We start from the raw sequence: 20990 nt of genomic DNA on the forward strand, positions 1-20990 counted from the left end.
TTGATTTTCTGACACTATAGGTTCCTAAAACACCATTCAATATTCTATCGTTAGTTCCCCGGAATGAAACATTGTGCCAGAGGGCTAAATTGTCCTGCTAGCTAAATGTCTAAGAACCACCCTGACCCTACTGTTGGATGTGCTGGAGGTTCATCTTGACGCTTCAGGGCCACGTGGTTAGCAGGGCATTTCAAGGAGCCCGTGGCACCTGGGGAGGCTAATGAAAGAGGCCAGAACCCGGAACAAATACTCTGGCAGCTTCTAGAAGCTGCTGACGGCTTTCTAAGTTTCTAGCCTATTGCCCGCTCCCTATTTTTGAAAAGCTGCTCCGTTTCCACCTCATTTGCAAAATGCTTACTACAATCCCTCCTGTCGGTGAGAAACCTGGAGACTGCTGGAGGTCAAGGGGAGTGGTCCGTTGAGTGCGCCTGTTTTTAACTGACTCAACCCTACACAGCAGGAGCTATACTAGGCTTGTCTGAACTGCCCCAGTGCTGCCCCCTTGCTGGGGAGAATGCAGTTGTCTCCCTTAACCGTTACCACCTGCTCCTCAAAAGGTGCCATAGCAATTTCATCAGCTGTTAGCCAATAATGACTGTTACTGAAACCGGAGATGAAGGCTATGGCTTTGACCTGCACACTCCTTTACATATTACTAAAATGCACAAACAGATTCCAATAATGAATCCTAACTCAAAGATGGCACACTCATAAATGCAGAAATAAATGAAATTGAATTTAACCTCTTCACCCTTCTCTTACTCCAAGCTCCATTTTTTAAATGAAACCGCTTAAAAATTACTCAAGAGAATGGAAAAGTGAGAGTTGGAGCAGATGGAATCTTCATAGCCAGGTAGAAGGGCAAAGGTTAGTCTTCTTGATTTATTTTGAACAGACTGTGATGCCCATGCTTGCCCTGTTATCAGATTTCCAAAAATGGAAAATAAAATGCTGACAGAGGCAGCAATCACCTTGTGTAGCCCTTCGCAATAAAACACAATTTGAGTTTAAGTGGAAAATCACGTCTTCGGTGAAGTGGAAGGATGCCCTGGTACCATCAGGAGTGATGATTAAGGGCTTACTGAAACCCAGGTGAGGCACAGGATGGGTGAAACAAATAAGCAAACAAACTGGAGAAACCCCTGGAAGGACAGGGCTCAAGAATTCCCATGATTCCCTCCCAAAAGGCTACAAAGCTTGTCCTAAATCATTAAGGGAAGGCTTTCTCGCAGTTCTCCAACTGTGGTTCTGTGACCAGAGGCCTGTGACCTGTTAGTGACAAGGAGGACCTTTGAGTTTTACCATTTTAGAAAAAAAAGAGAGGCTAAGAAACTCCCCCACCCTTGTGTGCTCTGGAAAAGGCTGCAAAGAAACTTCCCCAAATGTCTTCGGTAAGACTTCAGGATCCCCTGTTCATTCACAAGACCAGACACAGACTTTGCAAACACCTATGTTTTCCCTCGTAATGACCGGCTGAACTGCTGATTAATCAGAACAAAGTGCTTGTTACTCTGACTTTGGTCAAACTTCTCTCCTTCCCTTGGGTGTCTGAACTTTGGCCAGTACACAGCCCCCTCCTGAGAACAGGCTGGTCTCAAACTGAAACGCTGCTCTGAATATCCTTTGCCTTACCTAGGAACTCTTGCAGATTTATGGCCAAAGGTTCTCCTATCTACAACCCCCGTTCCCCAAAGGAATAGCACTTCTCCCCTCTTCAAATATCTCTCCCAAGGCAGTCTCTCTCTGCTCAATCCGGCCTCCATCATTTTTGGCGGTACTGATGTTAGAACTCAGGGCCTCACGCTTGCTAGGCAGGCATTCTACCACTCGAGCCACTCCACCGGCACATTGGCCTTGATTTTTATTTGTCATTAGATATAAATTTTCAGACTCCCCACCACCTCCCCAAACCTTTTGAGGGGCCAGGTACCCGAGTATCTCAGCAAGCCCTTCTGTAGAGTTTAGGAAGCACAGGGTTACAGATCGGGTTAACTCCCTCTTTCTGGCACTTCCCTCAGAGGATGAGTGCAAAGCTATTTCTGAGGGTTACCGTGGAAAGGTCTTAGCGTCTCCATGCACCATGTATCCATAAAGTTGCTTTCCAATACAAGGCCACAGACCTCCCCTCTCCCCTCCCCCAAGCATGCAACGGGGGCCAGCCAGTCCCCGCATACTTACATCTCCATCCATGGGCCTCTGGTCGTCACAGTCCCTGGTGGGGCTAATATCCTGGCGCATGACCCAGATGGGCTCTTTGGGCTCGTCGGGGGTGTAAGGCGAACGGATGGTCCTGGTTTTCACCTCCTCGATGGCTTCCTTGATATCTTTGATGGCCAGCGAGATGGCCTCCCTCTTCTCCTTGCTGTACCGCTGCCCCGCCTCGCCACTGCCCGCGGGGCCTGCTGCCCGCTGTTGCCCCGCGGGTGGCTGCAGCCCAGGGCTGTCGGGGCGACCCCCGCCCGGGGTAGGGGCGCGCTCCAGGTCCTGCTCAGCCTCGGGCATGTCCTCGGCCGCTTTGTCGAGGCTCTGCGAGCTCATGCTTTGCTTCACCTCGGCCACGATCTGGTCAATGTCCTCCTCCTGCTCGTAACTGTCCATGCGCGGATAGGGCGCGAACTCGGCCTCCTTCTCGGGGCTGTCGGACTCGCCATCTGAGCGCTCGTCGTAGTGGTGCAGCCGCGCGCCCAGGGCCTCTTGGCGGTACGCGGCCGCCTCGTCGCGCTCCTGCTCGTAGAGCCGCAGGCCATCGCGCGCGTCCAGCTCGGGCGCGTCCCCGATCTCCTCATACACGTGCTCCTGGAGGCCGCCGTAGTCGGCGTAGGGCTCGGCGTAGGGCTCGTCCTCGCCGCGGTGAAAGAGCCGGTGCGTGTAGACGTAGCCCGAGTAGGCCGCGTTCATGGCCTCCTCGTGCTCCAGCGAGTGGAAGTGCAGGTGGTTGGGCAGCGCGCGGCGGTGCGTGGCCTCCGCGTGCTCGGCCTCCGCCTGCTCCGTGTACTCCTCGGCCTCGGGCCGGTACTGCACGGCGTACGCGCTCTCGTCCTCGGGGTCCTGCGCGCGCTCCGCATCGTAGCCGTCGTGGGCCGCGGCGATCACGTCGCCCTCGGCGGTGTCCGTGTGATTGTGGAAGCCGCTCTCGGTGCTGGCGGAACGTGCCAGGCACTCCCCGCGCTCCTCCTCCTCCTGCTGTCCCTGCTGCGCGCGGAGGTCCTCTATGGCACGCCCGCGCGGGTGCCGACCCGCGTAGTGCGGCTGCGGCTGGTGCGGTGGCTGCTGCTGCTGCTCCTCCTCCACTTCGGGGTGCTCCAGGTCGGCCTCGACCGACTCATTCACCTCCCCGCCTGCCGCCTCGTCGGTCACCTCCACCTCCGCGGAGCCCTCCAAGTGGTTCATGGTGGGCGTCGGGGAAGGCTGGGAGACAGGCTGGGTTGGCTCACTGCGCTCTCATTTTTCTCCACTGCCCTGGAAAAACAAGAAGGGAGAGGCTATTGCGTGGTTCAAACTGTAGTCATGAGCTGAACAGCAAGAGAACCACAAAAACAGCTGCTATTGATCCCCTTGTGAATGTCGGTCAATTAAAAAAAGACTGCAAATTTAAGCTCAATCTGACAGTAGGTAGCTCATGCACGTGTCATAATTTGTAATTACATATCGATTTATTTAATTGCTTATTGCATGCTCCCTTCCCCAACCCTCAGACTGAGAGCTCCAGGAGCGTTCTGGCGCCACTGTGCATATAATTCAGGTTCCATTTCTGATGTATATGAATAGCTTACTACTCATTGAATGGGCCAACTGGCACATTTTCCATCTGCTGAAGAATAATTCTCTAAATTAAGCTAGGATTCTAGATACTTTAAAAGCAATACTTTAAATGTTAATGAAAAATATTCTTGAAGTCTTTTTGAAGCCATTTGCTGTCAATAGAAGTATGCACCCTTTCTGAAGGAGACTATCAACAGGGTCTGGGCCAGTCATTTCTGGCTCTGTCACCTCTCATAAGCTTTCTGGACCACCACGAAAAGACTGAATTCTTTTCCTGCATGTAGGATCTTAACTGCTATTACAGAGGGAAAAAAGGAATCCATGGCCAAATAAGTTTGGGAAGTGCTGAGCTACAGTTGAGTTTTCATTGGGGAGAAAGATACAAATGCAGGGTTTCCCTAACTTGTTTGACCAGGAAATGCTTTTTTTCACCCAAGATGCCAGAGATCTGACAAATACATTAAAGAAGCACTAACTAGCTGGTTTCAATACCTTCCCCACATCTAAAATCCTATGATTGCCATTACAGCTGGAACTAGATTACAATGGCTAATTTTTTTTTTTTGGAAAGCTTGGGTGGGGTAGGTCTCTGCCTATTTCTAGAGAGAGAGATTTGGTTCCAACTATCAATTCTTCTTGTCATAAAATAACTTTATAGTATAATCTGTGCACAAGGCATATGGAAATAGACACAAAATAAAGAAAATAGCCAGGATCCCTAGGGTTTCCAAACACCTGTGGTAAATGAGTTCAACAGTATGTGTGAACTTCTTTCATTGTGTCTTTTTGGTGAGTCCATTTTACAAAAGGGCAAATGGATGGGAAGTGAGCTCTTAAACATAATAGCAGACAACTTCAGGAAGACCAGAGACATCTGACTCACTCTAATATTGGCATGCACTGTACTCCTTTACCACAACCACAGCAATGTCCTTTCAACATTTATGACAGGCCAAGAAGAAAAGGAAGCCATTTTGGAGCTACCACTTTTACCTTCATATAGAACAACCATGTACCCCCCCATTCTTTGATGGATTCGCCCCTGACTAAAACTCACTAGAAAAAAACACTCATGGTTTACCAAACACAAATAAACCTTATTACTTCCCTACTTGAAAAGTATCCTACTTCATACAAATAAGACCCAGTCTCTTTTGAAGAAGCGTGGCCTCCTTTCATTAACCCCTGAACACAGTGACTGTGGATGGAGTATAAGAAAGTTTCCCCAAAATATCTAAGTCATCATCCAGACAGTGAAAGAAGGTTAAGGTTCTGAACAGAAGAGACAAGTGTTGGGCTGAAGGTGACCTGGTTAAGTGGCTTCCAGTGGATTATGGAAAATATCAATATTCAATACAATAGAACATGTAGACAGGAACAGTGTATCTAAGTTTCCTTTATAAGGACTCTCTAGAAATAACTGACACAAACTGGATGAGAGGTATACTGACTCCTTAGGGTACAAATCTAAGTCTGACGAACACATGGTAATTGTTCACAGAGGGGAATACCACAGACTTCCCTGGTACTCCTGCCCATCAGGCATCTTAGCTGTGTGTGGTCAATGTTAGAAACACAGCAACAACCATACGAAACACCTGAATGGCTAATAACTCGTGATTATCTTATGTAGAACTGTCTTCAGTGAAAAGGCCTTTTTCTCCTACTGACATATGTATTGAAAGAAATTTTAATTTGTTTTAGGTTAAAAATCATACCTGACCAGTAATTGGTGCCCTCATAAATCATGTATTGACTCAAAGGAAACAGCACTTTGTGCAGGTACATACACTAAATCATGGTAAAGAAAGTTTTTTTGGGGAAAAATACTGTTAAAATAATGTAGTTTTGGTACAGTAGCGCTGTTTCTTTACTAAGTGGTTTCCCGCTCCTCAAACCTTGGGGGAATACTTGTTCATACAGCACTCATACTTCATCCACCATTGTAGTTTCAAAACAGTGTGTGATACTGCAGCGTGTTAACAAATAACAGACATTGTCTTGAGGGGTTTCCCCAGGACAAAAGCAACTAGCACTTTCTAAGGAAGCAGCTGAAGCAAGAGAGGACTGGTCCCTTTACCCTGGCAACTTTGGGGGTGGTATTTATTAAGAAAAAATGTCCACTGAGATTGTTTTTAAAGAATCCCACAGGTTATTGTTGGAGTATTGTACACCTTTTTGAGAAGCAGTATGGCAAAATCTGTCTCCCAAAAGTAGCATAGCTTTTGCCCCAGTGATTCCATTTGCTTCAAAAGTACAAATTATAACCAGTAGCCATGGAGCACTAACATTAAGTGCTTTTATTAAGTATGGTGCTAAGCATGTGTTGTGGTTCGGATATGAGGTTCCTCTCCCCCACCCCCAAAAAAGAAAGTCTCATTGTTGAAGTCTTAGTTCCAATGCAGCAGTGTTCCCAGCTGGGGCTTTTGAGAAGTTACTGGATCATGAGGGCTCTGACTTCATGGATAGATTAACCCATGACTGGATTTAGAGTTTGATGGCATTATTGAGAGTGGAAGTTGGGAGAAGTGGGCCATTGAGGGTGTGCCCTAGAAAGATACACCTTTTCGCTGGTGCTTTCCTGTCTTGCCCTGTTTCCTGGATACCTTGAGGTGAGCAATTTTGGTCCTCCATTCTCTTTCTGCCATGATATTCTGCCTCATCACAGACCGATAGCAATGGAGACAACCCACCATAGACTGAAACCTCTGAGACCAGGACCCCAAATCTTTCCTTCTTCAAGGTGATTTTCTCTGGTATTTTGTCACAGCAACAAAAGCGAACACAGGCTGTTAGCACTGTATCATGATCAAGAAGATGTGGGATTTTCTTGCTTGGCAGCTCTAGCTGGAGCTTAACCAGCCATAGTTGAAGAAATGATAGCTCTTCACTCTCCCTCCCCATCCTGACTCCCAAACCTGCCCCTGCTCCTGGGTTTCCTGTGGCACCACCAGCCACCTAAGGAATCGTCACCTTCCCTCACCTACTTCCCCAAACTGATGAGTGAATCACTGCTTTATTAACCCTCAGCTAGGTCTCCCTCCCCTCCCTTGTCTGGGTTTATCGTGCCCACACAGTTTGTTTCCTTCACTGATTTCTCTGCCCACCCCCTGGCCTCCACACTGTCAACCTGAAGATCTTTCTGTAACACAAATCTGAACCATCACCATGCTCCTCACACCTTCGGTGACTCCCCACTAGTGAATAGTACAAAAGCTTAGCTGGCTGTGTAGCAGGCACCATTAGGCATCTGCCACATAACTTGACCCTCACACTGCTCTGATGAAGCATGCTTTTCTAGAAATGAAGAAAGGGAGGCATGGGGAGGTTAGGTCATTTTCAGGTTACACCCTGGTAAGAGATGACATTGGTGTTGGATCTCTGCTCTTTAGCTTGGGAGTCTGGGCTCTTCAGTTCTACTCTTGTCCAGGCCCTTCACTTCTCCAGCTCCATCTCTGCTCTTTACACTGTGTTTGTGTTTCAGCAGCTTGAAGTCCTGGTGCTGTCCCTAACTGTCTTCCCTGTTCGTGGGATAATTTTTACCTATAATGTTCCTTGGTGACTTTTGCTTTTCATCCCATAGCAAGTTTATACTTGATTAATATCTGTTAGGTGCCGGCCTCCAGGCCATGTCCTAGGCATTGGGGCCAAGCAGTAGCTAAGCCAGAGAAGGCTCCCGAATTTCAGAAGGCCCTCCTTCTCAGGTATGGTGAAGATGGAGGGACAGAAGAGGGAGAAAGACAGTAATTACATAAGGTAGTAAACACGATGACGTCACAGTGGAACATTTTCAAGAGTATACAGTAGGGTGATGGGGTAGAAAGTGAAGAGAAGGGCTTATGAGGACATTCACAAGAGGACCTGGCATTTAGCTAAAGTCTGAATGTTGAAGTCTGTCTTCTAAAGATCTGAGAGCCTCAAGGTGACAAAGGACAGGATCAATATCTGTGGGCAGGTGTGGAGTAAGGGAAAGTGAGTTGGGAGATGAGGATGGAGAGAAGGACAGGGGCTGAGTTGGGCAGAGTTTAGCCACCATGGTTAAAGGTGTGAGTTTTATTTCAAGGAGTGGCATCCTATGGAGTTTAGGATAAATCTTGATAGCCCTTCCCTTCCCACTGTACTCTATCTATGTACCTATGTCTATCTATCTCTCTCTCTAATTTATCTAGCTCATCCATTTCTCCTGTCACTCTGGGTAATAATTATTTAGAAATATGAAGTCCTTGAGAAAAGAGAGCTTGTCATATATTGCAGATCCTCCGATGCCAAGTATAGTTGGTAAAAAAAGAAAAAAAATTTCCATCCCCTCCCTCTCTCACCCAATAGCTGGGGCCTCCTAGACACTGGTATGATTGGCCTTTGGAGAATACTCATTTCTTCTTTTCATCTTGAGTCTTTGCTGCCCTCATCCACCCATTGCAACCACCTTCGCCCTCTTCTGATGTTTGAGGCCCCAAAGGATGATAGCGGGTCAACATTCTCCTACACTTGAGTGTGTTGAACCAATTAGCCTTTATTGAACAAATACTAGGTAGGGGCAGGGCAAAGGGAATTCACGTTTCTAAAACACAGTCCCAGCCTTCAAGGGCAGACAGCTGTAATGGTTATAATACCCAGAGTTAAATTCGAAATAGAAATGTGGTCAAGACACTGAAGGAGCTTAGAGTTAAGACAATGACAACAGTTGCATCACCTCGTGGATCCTTTTAAGTGTCACTGTTCTACAGCTCTGGATTTCATGAGCTCAGCAGCATCTTGGGAGCTAAGGCCCTGGAGAGCAGTGTCAACCATCCAGTCGTGTCCTGGGCGATGACTCATGTGTCTCTGGAGGCTGGAGCAACAGGAGGAGGAACAGCTGGTTGAAGAAAACCCCTCCCTCTCTATCTGAAAAAGCTGAATGACACAGGAAGGAAAGGCCCCTCCAGGGGCACTCACACAGCATGAAGAGGGGTACTGCAGGAAGAGGGCTTCCAGACTGAACTGCCAGTAGGGAAGCATAGGTGGCTTTCTGGCCCCTACTTCCACAGCCTGGCTGGAAAAGGTGAACAAAAGGAGGGACTGCCACCACAGTGCACCATTTAGGATGAAGCGTCTCAGGATTCAGCAGCTGAATCCAGGTATCTGATGATGTATCTGCCTCCTCACAGAAGCGGAGGCTGCGAATTACTTTTGTTGATCTTTCCTTTAGTTGTTGATGAGAATTTCCAACAGACTGGCCCTTTTAACACATTTGGAAGGCGTTTTAGAAGAAGACTGAGGACGGAATAGAAGGCAAAAAGGAGCAAAAGAAATCATACCAGATTGTTAACACAGAGGGTGTGTGTGTGTGTGTGTGTGTGTGTGTTGTCAGGGGTAGTTGTTAGTAAATACACATGTAAGGAAAATGCATGAAGGTGGAGGAAGGAGGAAAAATTGAAAAAGAAGACAAAAGTCTGTTCTAGCTATATTCACCCTTAAAAGAGCTAGGATAAGTAATATTATTCCATTTATGTAAAATATTTTATATGTGTATATTTAAGCTTTTTTATCTCTGAGATGCTAGATTGCCTGCTGACTGAACTTTCACCCACACTTGCACTTGAACTTGCCTCCACAGCACAGGTGGGTGGATCCTGGTCCTCAACAAGCCTTGGCAGACTCAATGCTTTCACAATCACCTCCCATGGACTTTAGCATGTGTTAGCTTGTCTTTCCTGCAGCATGTCCTAACCACCTGTACATATGCTACTCCACCCAGCCAGTGGGGGGGCAGCCTAGGACCCTGAGACTATGGTAGTTTGCTAATGTTCATAGTATCAAACAAATGTGGTTGCTACACAGGTTATGCCCTGGATGCAGTACACACACACATCTTGTATAGGCTGAGAGATAAATGTTTCTCATAAAAAAGAAAGTATGAGAGGGTAAAAATATCCAAGTGTTCCCTACCATTTAAAATTTCCTTCCTTCCATAAGTTAGATCAACTGTGAAACATCTTCTAAGGTGTCCAAAGAACACCAAGAAACCCACTTGAATCTTCAGCTTTTTTTTTTTCATTTATTTATTTATTTACTTTTAAATTGGGTTTTTTTTTTTTCATTTTTCTTTTACTATTCATATGTGCATACAAGGCTTGGTTCATTTCTCCCTCCTGCCCCCACCCCCTCCCTTACCACCCACTCCGCCCCCTCCCTCTCCCCACCCCCTCAATACACAGCAGAAACTATTTTGCCCTTATTTCTAATTTTGTTGTAGAATCTTCAGCTCTTTTAAACATAAAAGCTAGACATAGAGACTAAAGTTCATTACAGCTTCATTTCCTTCTATTCATTTGGAAATTAAATTTAGTAATAATGGGAGCCAAAAGATGGATACTGAGCACATTTCTCCTTCCTAAGATCATTTCCATTTTAAATAGCTCACAGGTTAATAAAAGCCCTCCTGACACAGGAATGTCTGGCCTCAACAAAATATTTTTTTGTTTCCCCTAATATCTTTGTGCCTGTGATTGTGAGGCATGGCCTGGCAGACCTTAGACTGTCTGGTAATGTTTTCCCAGTGGGGTGATTACCTAAACCCAAGAAGTGTTTGCTGAATGGCTAAATGTCAACAACAGTAAGGTCTCTGTGGTTGGACTTCAAGGCTGTGCCCTTGACCAGCTTAAATAAACATAAAGCTGCACATCTTCAGTTTCCTCTCCAGATCCACTCTAAACCTTCTGCCTGGTCTGTGTCCTGCAGAACTGGCTTCTTTGCATCAAAAGCTCTCTGGTTCTGTATCTTTCATTTGGGTTTGCCCAATTGTGAGCCCTGGTGAGATACCAGAGAGGGAGGAGTCTGTGGTTGGGATATTTGTTCTCCCAGTTTCCTCCCTGTAAGATCACCTCTGGCAGGCAACATCTCTGCTAGATAGAGTGTAGTCACGTGACTTCACATGATGGCTCCTTTCCCTCCCTTCAGGCAAAAGCTTTGTAAATAGTCCTCCTATTAAACTGCCTTTTTCCAGCTGATCATGGCCCCCTGAAATCCTAGCTACCCAGGAGGCAGAGGTCGGGAGGATCAAAGTTGGAGGCCAGCCTGGGGGAAAAAGCTTATAAGACCCTATGTCAACCAATAAAACCCTGGGAATGGTGGCACGCACCTGTCATCCCGGCTACATGGGATTTGGATCTCAGTCCAGACCAGCCTGGGTATAAATGAAAGGCTCTATTAAAAAAAATAACTAAGGCTCAAGTTATGCTTTCCAAGCATCTGCCTGGAAAGTTCAAGGCCTTGAGTTCAAACCCCAATAACTCCAAAAAAATTGCCTTTCTACATGTTACCTGATTTGTGTGCCTCATCTACTTCCTAATGGGTCCTGATATCTAAAGTATCATATTAGCAGATGATGACAAATACATAAGTAATAGTCCACTTAAAAACAAATGTAAAACACTACATAGTACAGCTATAGTAAACGCCATGAACGGTGACACCTTAACAGGAAGTCCTTCACGGAGTCCCAGTATGTCTTCCTGGCTGCATAGCTCGGCCTCTCCAAGGGCTACATGACATTCAGGAAATCCACACAGGAAGTCTAATGAGCATAAAAGGTCTGCCTGGGTTTCTGTCTGCACACCTCTGCCTTCTCCGGAGCAAAGCCACCTAAGCCTCTTTCGTTGCCCTATTCTGTCTCTTCAGGCTCAGCCCATTTGCAGGTTCTATTCAATCCTAACTTTAGTCCTAGCTTTGTCCTTCACTGTAGGATCAGCATCTAGCCCCTGATTTCACATCCAGTGATTCAGTTACTTCCCCTGTAGACAGACTGCCCAGTGTCATCTGCCTCATTAACGTCTCATTTTCTGGATCAAGGGTGCCAGTGGCTTGTCTAGGTGGCCACTTGTTAATGGTTGCCATATTTCTTAGATGTAGACTTCCTGCTGGACTGAACTTGCCTTCCAGAACCTACCTAGAACAGGTAGGTGGGTCCTGATCCTTCTCAACAAGCTTCAGTAGACTATATATCTCAAGAGCATTGACTTTAATGAAAGATTTTGGCCACTCATTTTTTGGAACAACTTTGAAAGTTAATTTATGGGATTTGAAGTTACCAGCAAATTTTTCTCAATACTGTATTGTCATATTTAGTCATATTTGAGTTTTGACCTCCAAGGATATATTATCATCTTGATATTCTCCAGATACCAGGTCTATCCCTAAAGGATTGTCCTACCATCTAGTCCATGTAGTAAGGTATTGCAGTAGTTGAAGGGACAGACTTTGGAGACAAAATGCCTGACTCTGAATCCTGGTTTTATTACTTACTAGCTCTTTGACTTTGGATAATGTATAGTGAATACCCCATTGTATCATTTCTACAGTGGGATTAGTAATAGCACCTACAGCATGGAGTTACTGTAAGGATGATGCAAGTTAAGTACTTAGAGCAGGGCTTGGTATAGTGTAAGTGGTACTCAACATTTACTACTGTATTTTCTGCATACACCACAGTAAGCATTTAACAGATTTTTAAAAGTGAAAATCAACTAACAAAATGTTAGTATAAATGTCTTGAGCACATGAGACATTTATTAATATTACCATTTTATATGTAATGGGTGGAAAACATGAAGTTAAGTTACTTTTAATACATTTTGAAATAAGGCTGGGTGGAAACAAATCCATCAAGTAATCAAGAACACTAAAGTAGACACAGTATGTATGGGGTGCTTTATATACTATATTTCTATTCCTCACAGTGGTTCCAGTGGGAATTATTATCTCCAGTTGCTGATTATGAAACAGAAGCTCAGACAGCTTAAATAAACTGTCCAAGGTCACTCAGAGCTGAAGGGGATAGACCGAGATCTGGCTCTCACTGTTCATGTTCTTCCTGTTACATTACACTGAACCCAGAAAGCGGTACAATTGATTTTTTTAAACAAACGCCTAAATTGGTATAATCCCTTTTAGAATAGTCACCTTGGCAGGCTGTAAACTTACATGTTCCAAGGGCACTGCCTTTGAGCAAAAATACTTTGGGCACTCTTACATTGGAACTGATTTCACAGTTAATTTTAGAACTTTGAAGTTATCAGCAAATCATTTTCAATATTCTATAGTCATAGTTAGTGGTATTTGATCTTTTTTTTACATCAAAGGGTATGGTCCAAATTTATCACTCACCTTATTTACAAGATTTATCTATAAATGTTTTAAAAAATTCTGTCTGTGTGAATGCTTTTTGATGTCTTCCAAATATTAAATCTATCCCTCAAGTATGAAGAGATGCAACTGCCAACTGCCAGGATCGTTAAAGACTCTGATCTGAAATTAATTCCAAAGGATGGCTTTCAGAATTGTTTTTGGTCAATGGCAATATCTTTAACATGAGCTTTCATCCTCACAGAGGAAACATCAGGCCAGAGGCCAATTGGATGAAGGGACACTTGTGTGATTACTACAGAATCAGGTTTATTATCTTCACCCACCTTGAAATTTGTAGTTAATGCTAACAAGGCATGGAAATTAATTCACCCACTTATTTGGATTAATTTAGTAGCACCAACCACAAAGCTCTGATCCCAACCCAGCCTTTGATTAAAGAGAAAATTTAAATTTATGTAGATTTCCTTATTGTCTAGCTCTTTGTCTAACACTTTTTTTTAATGATCAAATCATTCATTTATTATTTTGAGTCCCATAAAACACATGAAATAAGCTTAAGGCAATCACAGAAAGTCAGAGGGGAAATTTTGCAAATTTTATAGAAAACTCAAGGGATATTCTCTGGAAATGAAAACAGATTAAAAGTCTATCTGAATTTTTGTGAAATGCTCCCGGTATAAAATCAGATGTTATCTTCATAATCCAGAATTTACTGAGGGTTATAGAAACTTGGTATTTTTTTTTCTGTTATAATTCCTTTTTATGTCCCCAAACAACTTCCTTTCTATCCCCATGTCATTTATAATGTCTGTTGCTACAGTATACTCAGTTTAGGGGTATTAAACCATACTTTAAAATCAGTTCAGGGGTATTAAACCATCCTTTAAAATCGATCCAGACCATTTTCCTGATAACCTCTCATACAGAAAGACAAACACATACACAGAACCATAGGGTTAAGAGTACTAAGACTGTAAAATCAGTTCATTTATGTGAATTTTTTGAGGCTCATTAATTCATACTATGACTAGAGAAGGAATATCAGGCTAAAGACACATTAAACAGTAATTCATTAAAATGAAATCTTTCCTTTGAGACCACATCACCTCAAATTTACTGCTATTGTTACTTTTACAAATTATTTGGCTCATTAGAAAGTCAGTTAACTTGCTCCTCTCTATTCCCACAAGTTTTCTGTGCATTTTCCTTCCCCAAATGTCCACCAGAATGTTAGCTGTGATCCTAATTACAAAGCTTCAAATTAAATACTTGTTTCTGAGCTATTTTTTCTTCACAGTTCAGGAAAGTGGCATAGGGGATGCTGGTCATTATCCTCAAACATTTTTTTCAGTTATACCTCAAGTCTGTTATGCAAGAGCTACCCTCAAAGATTAAAAACAGCAGTATCCTGGAAGGTTCACTCCCTCATCATCCAGCTCCACAACTCCCAGAGAACAAAATTCATTAAGCAACTATTAGATAGCAACAATGGAAGTGACTTGAATTTGAATTTGATGAGACAGAAATCCCATGTTGATTCAAAGCCTTCCTAAATAGTCCACTCTCTCAGTGCAATAACATTAGTGAAAACTTAACAGGGAAAGAAAAGTAATGTGGGGCCAATTGAAAACCACTTTCCCTTGAACGTGACTCATGGGTAATCCGGAAACCCCTAAGAGATCGTTGACTGTAGTGATCAGAATGTAAGGAGGTAGTGTGTCTGCAGCCACCCTTTTCACTTGTTCACTAGTTTCATTTAGGCTGCAAATAAAGAAAGGCCAGTGGAATCCAAATGTGCTTTTCTAGGACATACAGCCTTTTGGACCTTACAAGAAAGGCATAGCTTCTGAAGGAAACTCTTTTCAATTTGATTTATTAAAAAATAATGTAGATTTTACTGAATATTTCATAAGGAAGACCAAGGTGAGACATGATATCACACATCATACCCCTTTCCCTCCCTCCCAAAATCTTATGGTTTAATTTTCCTACACTGTTCTCAGTCGCCACCACAGGGTCTCCTGTGTTCATGAACTTTCCCCTATAGTCCTAAGTCTTCGTGGTTCATGCTCCTCCCTTTTATATCATTACAGACCAGAAAAAAATACTATGTGACCCACACTTGTAATTTTAAGCTTTCTAGTATCCACATTAAAAAAGACAAAAAAAGGCAAATTAAAATTAATTTTAGCAATGTATTTTAGTTTATCTAATATGGCCAAAATATTATTATTTTAACATGTGACCAATATAGAAATATTACTGAGAAAGTCTACATTTTTCCTACTAAGTCATCAAAATCCAATGTGTATTTTATACATTGTCACACTTTAAGTGAGTGACACACATGGCTAATGGTGATCACTTTGGTCGGTTCAGCTCTAGATCTGCCTTTTGTGCCTCCCAAACTTTCTTTGTCTTTTGCAGGACAATTGAGCTGTATTCAAGCTCTTCCCAAAGTGTGTACCACCTCCCTCTTCCATCACTGTGTCCAACAAACAAAAGGCTCTCCAATGATCAGAATTTCTCTCCCAAATAACAGGAGATTAGGAATAACAGAAACAAATGAGTGGTGCCTGGTTGTCAATGTCTCAGAACCAGGTCATACACTGCCTGATCATAAGTCTCCCAAGAGAACTGCTCCATAGTCCCGCCTCCACCAGTCTGCACCACTGTTACCTCATCTCTGATCCTTTGGACACCTGAGTCCAGTCACTGCACCTGCTCCCCTTTCCCTTCTCCATCACTCTCAGCCTTGCCCTCCCTTTCCCCTTCTGTGTTCTTCACAGACAATCATTGGGGACATGGCCACAGCTAACCCACTGCCCCTGTCCTTTAGTACCCAAGGCCCCTATTGCAGAAAATAGCAGGGCCAGTTGTTTAAAGGGAGCAACTGGCAATGGGGTTGCAGAAGCCAAGGGAAGTAAGAACAAAAAGAACCTTTTTGTTTGACTGGAGGAGGGGTGGGAAGGGGAAAGAAACATCAGGGACTGGGGAATGGAGTCAGAGGTAGATACTTTGAGATACACATCAAGTCAGACTGCCTGGGTTCAACCCTCAGTTCCAACACTCACCAGCTACATGGCCTTAGGCAGGTCACTTACCCTTACTATGCCTCAGTTTCCTCTTCTCCAAATGGGAGTAAACATAGCACCTACCTCATAGGGTTATTGTGAACATTAGATGAGTTAATGCGCCACTACTAATAATAAGAATAAAAATATGCTAGTCAATTTATAGAATATATAGAGCCAAGGGGCTGAAGGTGTATCTCAGTGTCAGAGCACTTTCTTAGTGCGCACGAGCCCTGGATTTGACTCCCCAGCACTGAGGGAGGGAAGGGAGAGAGAGAGAGAGAGAGAGAGAGAGAGAGAGAGAGAGAGAGAGAGAGAGAGAGAGAGAGAGAGAGAGAGAAGTGTGATCCCTAAAGTAAGCTATAGACCTTTGGGTGGTGATGATGTATCAATAGGTTCAGCCATTGTAACACATATAACACTCTGGCAGGGGATCTTGATAGTGGGACAGGTTGTGTGTGTGGGAGGGGGGTATATGGGAACTCATTGTACTTTCATATGGGTTTTTCACAACTCTGCCACTGTCCTATCACTGTTTGAATTCTAAGACCTGGGGGGTGTAGGTGTGGGTAGCAGGAAATTGACTGGCATAGGTCTTTTCCCAACTTTCTGGCTCAAAGACTGCCCTGTGATGTGCATGTGTAACTGCTATTTCTGGAACCTCTTGACAAGCCTGTTCCCACACTCTGGCTTCTGGCTCACACGGTGCCTGCTCATCAGTCAATAGCACTCAGCTCACAGCTGCCACTGTGACTTCCCAGCCCACTGCAACCAAGCCTCATTAATTCAGCTTGCACTCTGGTGAGTTGCTGAGTTGTCTGTCTGAGCTTATATACAAAGTCTGTCCAACCATGTGGTACTCGCACCTACCCATATCCAACTCAAGAAAATCATACCTCTGAGTAGGCAAGCTATTTCTAGCTCATGATTTGCAACCATTCATTCTTACCTTAACTCATCCAGAAAATAAGTCAAGTAACAGTAGTAATTTGATTGTACCAAAATTACCATTCAGAGGAACTTACACAAATATTTGAAATGACTTAAGTATTGGCTATTTAAGTTTATGCTCATGAAAGTCCAGAAATGACTGCAATGTCCACAGTTAGGAAATTGGTAATGAGTTCGAAAAGAAAAATACAAAATACAAAGAGAATGATCTTTGTAACAGACAGAAAGAACTCCCTGATCCATTGCAGTAAAGCAAGGTCAGAGCCAGAACTGAAAGAGTTGGCAAAGCCCAAAAAATCCCTTATTTTACAGATAAGGAAACCAAAGGGTGGAGAGGTTACGTGACTTGTCCTTAGTCATGTCTGTTTTAATGAAGCTAGCACTGGACAGCTTGTCGTTGTTCTCTTTCCAACCTCCTTCCATTCTCCTACCCTAATGTGAAAGTGTTTATTTAGAAAGAGGGCATGTCATCCAATTATAGGAGACAGACAGACTAAGTGAAAGAAAATAATTATGAAAAGATGCTTAGTTAAGTGATATCAAAGCAAGGGAAAGGAATTAAAAATATGCAAACAACTCAACACAAATCTGATTGACCCATCATCCTTTGTACCTACAGAACGCTGGCCTTTCCAGGGTCCAGCACACATATGCTCTTAGTGGAGAGAGCGAGGGAACATACCACTTATATTGGAAACAGAGCATGACAAAAATGGCTTGTTACTCACTAAAAATTTGGGCTCATCATCCATGCTACAGTTCGAATGTCCCCACGAAAACTCATGTTGAAATGTAATTGGCATTGGAACAATATTAAGACATGGAACCTTTAAGAAGTGATCAGATCATGAAGGTCCTGCCTGTTTGAATGGATTAAAGACATTCCTGCAAGTCTAGGTTAGTTTCCTCAGGAATAGGCCCCTGATGAAAGGATGAGACTGGCCTTATTGTTCCCACTGTCTTGTGGGTACACTCTTCTTGCCATGTGATGCTCTCTGCCATGTTATCCATCAGCAGAAGGCCCTCACCAGATGTCAGTACCATATTCTTGGACTTCTCAGCCTCTAGAACCATAAGAACTAAATCTCTGTTCTTTATAAATTACCCAGTGTCAAGTATTCTGTTATGACAGCAGAAAACAGATTAAAACACTGCATGATGTAAAACTGTCGCCAGAAACTATGTTTACAAGCTCTCCCCATGACTAGTGGTCTGCAAAAGAATGAGAATGGAAGCAAGGGTGTTGTTTCTGGGCCATGTCATTGAAGCAGTGAATGTGCTTTTTTTCTTGCTTTTTCTCTATCCACTAAACGCAGAAGACTTGAAAACCTGAGTTTGAGGTCCTAAAGTGAAGGGATGGGAAACAATAAACCAAGCAAGTGAAAGCCAAGAGCAAGTGGGATATGAGCTATGCTCATATCAGATAAAACAGACTTCAAGTCAAAATTAGTCAGAAGAGATAAAGATCACTACCTAGTAGAAAAGGGAGCAACCCATCAAGAAGATGTAACAATTATAAATTTATATGCACCAAACATTGGTACATTCAATTTCATGAGACAAACACTGCTGGGGACATAAAGGGAAAGATACAGTAACAGTGGATGACTTCAGTACTGCGTTCTCATCAATAGATAGATCATCCAGAAAAAAAAATCAGCCAAGAAACTTCAGGGTTATGCTGCACCACAGGCCAAATGAACTTAGATATCTATACAATATTCCATTCAACTGCTGCAGAACACTCATTCTTCTCAGCTCCAGGGACCTTTTTTCCAAAATAGATCACATTTCAGGCCATAAAGAAAGAAAATTGAAAAAATTTCTTTGATTGATGTAAGTGATGTTAATTATTCCTTGATGTTGTATCAGAAAAATTGTTTTCCCTAATTTATTCTGTTTAATAATGGCATACTATTGTCTATATAACCATGCCTTAATTAATGATTATTATGTTATTTCCATATTTTTCTCATACAAACAGTATTCAAATAAGTGTCCTCATAGATATGTATTCTTATGAGTGGATATGTCTATTCCTATGGACAAATTCCTAAAAGTGAGATTGCTGGCTAAAAGTAGTACACATTAAAACGTAATTTTTACTATGGGAAATTTCAAGCACACAGAAAACTAGAGATTGGGAGGATTGAAGAAATGATGAAGAACAATCTTTTTTTTTTTTTAAATTGGTACTAGGGTTTGAACTTATGCTTGCTAGGCAAGGGCTCTACCACTTGAGCTACATCCCAAGCCCTAAAGGTCATTCCTGATCCATCCATATCCCTGCCCATTTCTACAATATTCTTGTAGTTTGTTGAAGTAAATGCCAGAAATCTAATAATTTCTTCTGAACTAACATATATTTTTATTGTGGTAAAATATACATAAAATTTACTGCTTTAACCATGTTTGTTTTTTTCATTTTAGCCATATTTAAGTGTACAGTTCAGCAGCATTAAGAATATTCATACTTTTGTACAACTGCCACATTCATGAACACATTAAAAATTTTTTTTCATGGTACTCAGGTTTAAACTCAGGGTTTCACCCTTGCGAGGCAGGCATTCTATCTGAGCCTGCCGCCAGTCACTTGAGCCATTCTACCACATTTAAATTTTAATAAATATTGCCAAGTGACCTTTCCCAAATCTTAGTAATCCCCTTCCAACTCCAAAGAATTTCTATTTTTCCATATGTAGTCTTTATTTATTTATTTATTTATTTATTTATTTATTTATTTACTGGGGTTTGAACTCAGGGCCTTGCACTTACTAGGTGGCTGCTCTACCAGTTGAACCCACCTTAGCTCAGAATCATAATACTGATTATTACTTTTTTTTCTTGGCTTTACTGGAATTTGAACTCAGGGCTTCATACTTGCAAGGTCAGTGCTCTACTACTTGAGCCATGTCCCCAGCCAAAATCATGGATATTTTTGTGGCTATATTTCTCTTTTTTTGTTGTTGTTGTTCTGAATGGGGAGATGGGAGAAAACAATGAATATTCCTTTCTCAAATTCTGAGCCAACAAAGAAATACATAGAAGCCACAAAAATGAAGCTTTAAGAATATCATCTGAACAGCTAGATTGACATGTCTTTAGATTCGCACTCTGTCTTACTGATACTTCACTTTTGCATTAGATAGGTAGTCCCACCTCATCACGGGACATCTGTCAGCCACAGGTATCCCTTGCAAGTGCAAAGCCTGTCTGGGAAGATTCTCATAGGGCTATTAGCACATGGGATGCATCCTCACTGGAAAAGAGGACCCAGATACACCAACCCAACAGTCAGCCTCCTTCCCCAAATTCACCACCTATCTTCTCTTTTGGAGACAGATTTTTTTTTTTTGGAGAGGCTATCTGGAGTTTGAACTTGGGGCCTTGCATGAGGTAGGTGCTCTACCACTTGAATGAAGTCCCTAACCCCCAATCCTCTCTCTTGTAGAGGAGGGAATGAGGGGCAGGGAGAGAGGTCAGGAATGCCTATTCCACAATGAATCATGACCCAGGGAAATGGAGTTCCATAATAGATGTTACTAACAGATTTAATTCTAGACAATCTGGTAGAGGATGTTTTAACTTTAATTTCCCTACAATTAATAAGGTGGCCTCTTCTTCATAGACTTATTGGTCATTGCATTGCCATTTCTGGGAACTTCCTGATTCTCCATTGTTTCCTTTTTCTTGTAGGAGACAAGGATATTGTTTTCCAATTTTTTTTTCTTGGCTGTACTGTGCTTAAACTCGGTGTTAGGCAGGTGCTCTTCCACTTGAGCCACACCTTCTGTCCATGGATATTAGATTTTTATGTGTCATACTGTTGTGAACATTGTCTCTCAGTATTTCATCTGACTGGCTTTATAGTTTCTCCTTCCACAGAAAATCTTTAAAAAGTTTTGTTCAGTCATGACGCCTAGCAAAGATGAGGACTGATTGGGGGAATGAAACATTACAGAATCTTGGGTACCCTGATTTATTGAAAATACTCTAAAAGTTCATTGAAAAAGGCTGAAGCCTTTTTTTTTCAATTAATGCAGTAAAAAAACATTCAATAATCATCTTCACCTTTTC

General features: G+C 42.9%; 1 protein-coding gene across 6 annotated transcripts in view; it reads right to left on the reverse strand.

Moving 5' to 3' along the window:
* Positions 1-20990, reverse strand: part of Apba1 (amyloid beta precursor protein binding family A member 1) — a 205104-nt gene that overhangs the window by 69781 nt on the left and 114333 nt on the right. For all 6 annotated transcript variants that reach the window (XM_074052005.1, XM_074052007.1, XM_074052006.1 and 3 more), the window contains one exon: positions 2179-3459. In XM_074052005.1, the coding sequence (XP_073908106.1) occupies positions 2179-3390 (1212 nt within the window). In that variant the 5' untranslated portion in view covers positions 3391-3459. The remainder of the gene's footprint in view (positions 1-2178; positions 3460-20990) is intronic.

Source organism: Castor canadensis, chromosome 13 (assembly GCF_047511655.1).
Source record: "Castor canadensis chromosome 13, mCasCan1.hap1v2, whole genome shotgun sequence".
Taxonomy (NCBI): domain Eukaryota; kingdom Metazoa; phylum Chordata; class Mammalia; order Rodentia; family Castoridae; genus Castor; species Castor canadensis.